At 55.0% G+C, this 7,129-nt stretch overlaps 1 protein-coding gene across 1 annotated transcript in view; it reads right to left on the reverse strand.

Moving 5' to 3' along the window:
* Nucleotides 1-2,236: 2,236 nt before the first annotated feature.
* The window catches only part of LOC104537696 (plasma membrane calcium-transporting ATPase 1-like), a 22,555-nt gene continuing 17,662 nt past the window's right edge, over nt 2,237-7,129 (reverse strand). Inside the window, 1 exon segment of the mRNA XM_010180645.1 lies at nt 2,237-2,542. Coding sequence (XP_010178947.1) covers nt 2,237-2,542 — 306 coding nt within the window.

The following is a 7,129-nucleotide window of genomic DNA, read 5'->3' on the forward strand; positions in this document are numbered from 1 at the left end:
CTTTAGTACAGAACCAACCCCCACAGCCACCCCTTTCTGTCATTCCCATCACCGCTTGCGGGTACCCCAAATTCACACCCCCCCCACCCCTGGTCCTGCCCAAGGCATTTCCTTTTGTTTTCAGCTCGGTGAAGAAGGAGGAACAGGGAGGGGAGGGCAGCGATGGGCAGGGGAGGGGGGCCTGACACTGAATTTGCAATTGAGATGGGCAGTGGTGGCAATTTCCTCTTGCTGTTGGCAGTGTGTGGAGCTCAGCCTTCACCCCCTTTGCCAGCACCGAGGCAGGAGAGCCGGGAGCGGGACCTTTCCTCAGCTACCCGGGGCAGGAATGGGGCCACCTCGTCCTTCCTCCTCCTCCTCCCAGCCCAAGGAAGGGACGAGGCGGTGCTGGGCTGGGAACGAAACAAAGACACTTGGTTCGTGTTGGCGTTAAGGAACACTTATTTCTTGGCAAAGTGGTGGGCCCTCGCGTGGCAGGCGGTGCTGCAGGCAGTGCTCGGAGAAGGCACGGGAGATTCTGCTGTGCGTTCTTAAAGGAAAGGAAAGAAGGAAACCAGCCATTCACCCTCTCGCTAAAACCCTCGCTGCTTCCAGGGATGGAGGCTGGGCAAAGACGATGGCGTTGTACAACCAGTTACAACCAGGCTCCCCAAAGCCGAACGGGATGAAGGAAAGGCAGCAGAGCTTCCTCCAGCCCTGCCTGCCCGGGGCCAGGAACCAGGGGGGCACCAGCAAGAGCCCACGGGGGAGAAACTAAGCCCAAGCAAAGCAAACTCCTTCCTGCCTCCTGCTCTGTCCCATGGCTTCAAAAAAGGTCAGTTCAGAGCCAACCTGGGGCCTCTGCTCCAAAAAAACAGGACTCACCAAATGGCTACAAGAGACTGAGGTGAGGCAGGACGCAAGGTGAAGAGATGATCTCCAGGAAAGCAGCAGGCGAGGCAAAGCCTCCATTGCAGCCCCTTCTCTGGAAGCCCCGCAGCCAATCACCCACCCTGCCACGGCGAGGAATCGCCGCAGGACTGCTGTGGGAACCACGGGTCCTGAAGACAGAGCCTGGCCCATCCCTCCCGTGATTGAGGGCTTGACCCACTCCACTGTCAATAACCCAGTGCTTGTCCTCCATTGAAGCCTGCTGATGCTTTGGTGGGCACGGCTGCAGCATCCGCTGGGCTTCAGCCAACTGGAGCTGCAGGATTACTTCCCCCAACAGCACAGACAAGCCAGAACAGACAAAAGTTCCTCTGCTCCCCATGGCTGGAGCCGCTAAACCTTCACGAGGCTCTCTCCAAAAGTTTCATGGCCATTCATGAGCAGAAGAGCTGGATCTCTTCAGACTCCCTAGGAAGGAGCCCCATTTCTCACAGCCAAGGGGTTTTTCTTCACCACCCTCCACTGCCAGTTTACCTCGACCTTGCTTTGTACAAAAACTGGAATCTTTTACATCCAGCAAGGTCACAGCCAAGTCCTTGTCTACCAATTCCTGCTTTGGAAACGGCGAGAAAAGCGTGCGTGCGCACACCCAGGAGGAACTGTAAAGGCTCGGTACCATTTCTCAAGGTGGAAGACTGGTGGACATCCCTGTATCTATCAACCTGTGGGTAAACACCTTCCCCCTGGCTGGGTTTTCGTTTGTTGATTGGTAAATTCTTGCACTCGAGTGCTCGCTTCCCCCACTTCTCGCTATGAAGTCACTGGGGGCAGATCCCACAAGCAAAGAACAAACCCCAGCGTTAGAGGAAAAACTTTAAAAACCACAAGTGGAGGAAAAAGAAAACAAGTCACAAGTGCAGCCCAGCCCTCAGGCTACAGCGTGCAGGTAAGACTACGGTAATTTGAAGTTCCTTTGGACATGCATTTCTCTTTTTCAAAGTGAAAACCCCTTACAGACGCATGGAGCCCAACTCTCAGAGAGGAAATAACCTGGCTGCTTCACTTGGGTGAGTACCACTGAAAACGAGGGATGGAGATGCACGATTTTGGCTTAGCCTCTCTCCCATAGACCCAGCATCGTGGTACTCTGGTTCCCACTGCTAAATAATGGTAAAAAAAAAGCCAACCAAAAACAACCCCCAAAAAACCCCGAAAAACAAAAATCCCCCCGAACAAAACACCAAAATGATATACGTATGAGCAGTTTGACACGAAGTGACCGCAGTGTGTGATCAGTTCCTGGTGCCGACATCACACAGGGCGAGGGGCGAAGGTGGAGGAGGAGGAGGGGGTCAAAGTTCTAAGGTCAAACCGATGTCTCCAAGCTGTGTAAGGGGCTTTCGGGCTCCGGGACGGTGACCTCAGCTCGATCGCTGTCCACTGCATTGTTATTTCTGTTGAGGGATGCAGATCCACCCAGGCTACCCCCACCTCGCTTTTTGAGTCCGTCGGTCTCGGGGTCATCTTCGGCGCCGTCAAGGAATGGTGTTCGAGGCTCGTCTTCCTCCAGGATGAACTCTGGGTGAGTCATGAAGTTATGGATGGAGCTTCTGGATTCGGGTTTCTCGAGGCCTTCGTACAAGGAGCTACGGAACGCATTCACCACTTTGATCTGCCGGGGGGCGAGGAGCGTGGGGGACAAACAAAACCGGGGTTAGTAGCGGCTAAGAGAGGCCAGAGCTCCCGGGAGAAAGGCAAAAGAAATCATAAAGACACGATAAAACAAACAGCACAACAACAACAAAACACATCTCCACTGAACACACAGCTAAGTCAAAATGAGATCTACGGTGAACTAGGAGGGCCAACATGGATCAGACTCAGGCACTAGGTGGGTGATGGGGAATCAACCGACTATGGGGCGACTTCAGAAGCTGCAAGAAAAGACACAAAAAACTCAAAAAAAACAACCACCCAGATCACTTCGAATGAATGGAAGCCAAAATGCATTAGTTGGTCATTGTGTGTGCGCACGTATCTGTGTGTGTCAACGAGGACAACAACAGTGGAACTACAACTCAAAAAAGAGGTGGGTTAGACAAACAGTGGGCTCGCTTCAAGGCAAACAGCTCTACTGGGGGAGCGGGGCGTGCGCTGGTTCTAGGTCAGTTTTTAGACCTACAGAAAGGAAATGGGCTTGAAAAACGTGTCACAAACTTTTCAAGCCCATGTGAAGCAGCAGGTCCGAGTGGATGCCACGAGCAGTAAAACTGGACCCAGCTAAACATGCAAGAAGGAAGCCAGATCTGTGCGAGTTTCCCCACACATCTGCTGCCTGGATCCCGGGCTGGAGCTGCGGATCCTGCCCTACGCGGTCAAGCGGAGGAAGACGCAGCAGTTTCCATAGGCAGCTGCTGTTCTCTTGGATGCTCGGCCCGAAAAACCATCCCAAAGTTTGCACTGCCCAAAGCCAGGCTCAAGACATCACAAGCAGGAGATCCAGAGCCTGGTTTGGCCAACCAGGGTATGGCTCTGCTACCTCTGTTGCGCTGGAAGGGAGAGGTCTGGAAACAAGCCCAGATGGAGGCGAGCAGTGGGGTCACTGCTCCCCCCAGTTCCTCTGCAAGTCTGGGCTCAAACCCATCCCTCCCTTGCAGCCAAGTCACAGTTTTGGGTTGGATGGGGTGACAAGTGTCGGATCCAGCAAACGAAGGGGCAGGAGGTGGCAGCGCCATGGGGCTGTGGTGGACATCTCCACCCCAGTGCAGATGCTGGCATGCATGACAACCAACATGTGCACCACGGACAGCAGAGCTCTCCAGCTCTCGTGGATGACTCAGGGCTAGGGTCACTCAAGGGACATCCAAAAGGCATAAACTGAAGGAGAGCGATGCAATACGTGGGCTTTTGAAGCAAACCGAGCAGCTGAAGGTCTCCCAAGGAAGAGCTCCCCAGCACATCATGCTCTCAGAGCATCCCTGCGGTTGTTCCTCCGGGTCTTACACCAGTGCTCTCCCCGCTGACTCTTTCACATCACACCAGCACCCTCCTGGGACCCTCCCAGTCACCCAGGAGCTGGGCCATCTCCTCCCTTTAAAGGGGAGGAAGCTACTGACAGAAGTCACCAGCACGGACCAAGCAGCAGCAGTGCCATTCGTCCTGCTGTCTCCTGCCCCATGCAAACAGCTCTGCTACTCACAAGCTATGTTCACCTGCTGCCAACACCCCAGGAACCCAGTCCCCTGCCTGCTCTCCTGGTGTCCCTGCAGACTGAACTGGGGCACAGAAGTGAGGAGACCCACAAAGGGGTGCTCCTCTGCAGCAGCCCTGTGCTATAACCCCGGAAAGATTCCGGCCAAGGGAGCACAGAGTGTGCAGAGCTGCTGGAGGGAGAACAACTCAAGAGATGCCCTTGCAAGCTGGTGAGGCAAATGGAGAACCACGTGTGTGCTCTGCCACTTCTTCGCAAATGGGCTGCGGATCTGGTGAGTGAACAGAGACAACACCCCCCTTCCTGGTGAGAGGAGCTGGGTTAAACTGTCCACCTCAGGCTGGTACCCGGACGAGCCAGGAGGGAAGGCACCAACCAGCACAGCCAGCGAGAGCCTCCGAGGGATCTTGGGTCTCAGCACAAACAGCGCTCACAAAATCAGACCAGGGAAGTTACTCCAAGAGCTGTCCCGTGCCTGGAACCCTGGAGATTTCACCTGCAGGATGCTCCAGGTTCCCCTCTCGAGGGATGCCCTCCTGAGTCCATTCTTCATGCGGCTCAGAGAGATGATGGTGCTGCACAACGTGGGGCAGCAACACAGCATCCCCTGGCATGGGCTCAGCACATCCCAGCTGGAAATGAACAGCCAGATCTGGCACACACACACACACACACACGAGCTGGACCACAGACACTCCTGAGGAGGTGAGCGTGGCCCAGGTACCCCCCATGATGCTGGAGCACCAGCTGGCCTGCAAAAACTGAGAGGTTTATGTAGCTGGGACTAGAAATTCAGAGCTGGGTTTGCTGCACAACCACCACAGGAAGATCCTGGTCAAATGCAGTGTTTGGTGTGGGTGCACAGGACAAGGGGGACCACCAAGCAGGCACCTTCTACCAGTACTGGTGATATCACATCGCCAGCATCTTGAGAACAGCAACTACAAGCACTGACCCCTAAAACACAGCGTGCAAAACCAACTAAACCAAGTAAATCAACTCCAACAGCCTAACGAGAGCCGAGGTGACTGCCCAGCAACGACGTGGTCAGTGTGGTACAAGCTCAGAGGTAGGAGTAGCTCCACAAAGCCCTCCCTGGCCACCACCTCAAGCATTGGTGAGTCCAGACCCTGTCTCCCACACCACTGCCTTCAGCTCCACCAGTAACTCCAGCTGCAGCTTTCCTCAGACATTCTTCCTTTGATTTAACCACCTCTGTCAGCAACTTTGGAGAAATTAGTTCAGCTGTTCCCTTGTCAAAGGAATTTAACAGCGAGGAAAAGTGCTTTGAATGAGCCAGGCAGGGCAAACAAAAATGAAATCCTCTCCAACCAAGCTGAAATCTCATCTCCCCCTGCCCATGGGTCAGGCTCACACCTCCTCTGCACCCAAAACCTTCACAACCTGCGTAACCTATGAGCCTGGAATTAATTCTCATTTCACACCATCACTGTGCTGGGCAAACCCCACTGCTCACACAGGGATGGAAATGGCATCTTCTGCACGAAGCCAGCGTCAGCTCCACCAGAGATCCCTGCCTTGCTTTGCCCTCAAACCAGGGCAAAACCCCCAGGGGAGAGCTCTGCAAACCACGTCCTGAGGGTCCTTCCCGAGCCCTCCTTCTCCATCACATCACCCCAGAAAGGGCACAGCAGGGGGTGCTGCCGAGGTCCAGCCCTGGAGAACTCATCCCATGGATGGGCAGTGGAAAACAGAGGGGACACCACGAACCCGTATGGAGGGAAGCGGAGCTTCGAGAGACAGGGAAGGGAAGCGGCAGAGGGAAATAGAGGCAGAAAACAGAGGGAAGCCTTAGCGACCTGGGTTAGCTCTGGTCAAGCTGTTTGCTGCCTGCAAAGACACAAGCTATCCCAGTTACCTATTCCCTTGCTGCAAACTGGGGAGAACATTAATCCACAGACTGCAAAAAAGCCTGCGTTTAGGTCTGGTCCACCCAAGCCCTCAGACCCCTCTGAGCAGGTTTTTCTTCTGGTTAGAAAGTCTTGGTGGTGCACAGATGCAGCCGGGAACAGACGGGAGCCGCGCTGCCTCAGAAACACGCGGGTTAAACAAAATCAAACTCAAGTGGCAGCAGCAGCTAAATAAGAGAGAAAACAAAATTATCGGAAATTCTCTCTCTTCTCCCACAGCGCATAAACAGCGGAGACTGAAAGCTATTCAAAAAGTCACCGAGGGTATTTCTTTAATAAGAAGAGAACATAGAAAACGACTGTGCAATAAAAAAAGCCAATTATCCAGGAAAGATGCACTACCTACTCAGAGCCCTGCAGAGAGAACTCACGCTCACGTGCTCTCCAGCCCGTACACGCAGCCCGCAACGAACACGGAGGGGGCACCGCATCAGAAACGGCTGTTTTTTCGGTCTGGAAACCCAGAACTAGATGCAGCTTTGCCACTGACGCTCAGCAGGGCCCCGCTTTCCATCTCCGTTCGCATGCAGAGGGTCCCGTGTCTCTGCATACGCCGAGCAATGGTGTGTGCAGATCCAGCCAGGCACCGATGAGCTGCTGCAATGGGGCAGCGATGCTCCGGCTGTGACACGGGACCAGGGAGCCCTGTGCTGTCCCCGCACAGCTCTGGGGCAGCGAAGGGCTCGCTCAGCTCTGTCCCACACAGCATGCAAGCCCATAGACGGGACAGGAGAGGCTGCTTGCTTACAAAACAGCCCCAAAACAGCACATCGGGTGAGCGGCTCCAGCGGGCAGCTGAGCCACGGCAACCGCTGCTCTCGCAAACCATCCAGGCTCCCAAAAATGCAGGGGCAAGAGGCAGAGAGCACGCAGGCAGCGCGGCACCGCGGCTCAGTCCGCCCCGGTAGCGCATTCACTGCCGCTCTGCCTCCAAACACAGCTCCGTAAAGCGGCGCCTCTGCCCATCCCTGCCCTCAAACCCGGGGCTGGGCAGAGCCGCATCGCAAATGAACGGCAGCTTTTGGGGGCAACGTGCCCTTCTCACAGCAATGCTTTTAGCGGCTCGTGAGCGCACGGCTCTCTTAATGAGAGCTGCCCAATTTTTGCGCCCCTCAGG

This window comes from Mesitornis unicolor, unplaced genomic scaffold, assembly GCF_000695765.1.
Source record: "Mesitornis unicolor isolate BGI_N332 unplaced genomic scaffold, ASM69576v1 scaffold32663, whole genome shotgun sequence".
NCBI lineage: Eukaryota > Metazoa > Chordata > Aves > Mesitornithiformes > Mesitornithidae > Mesitornis > Mesitornis unicolor.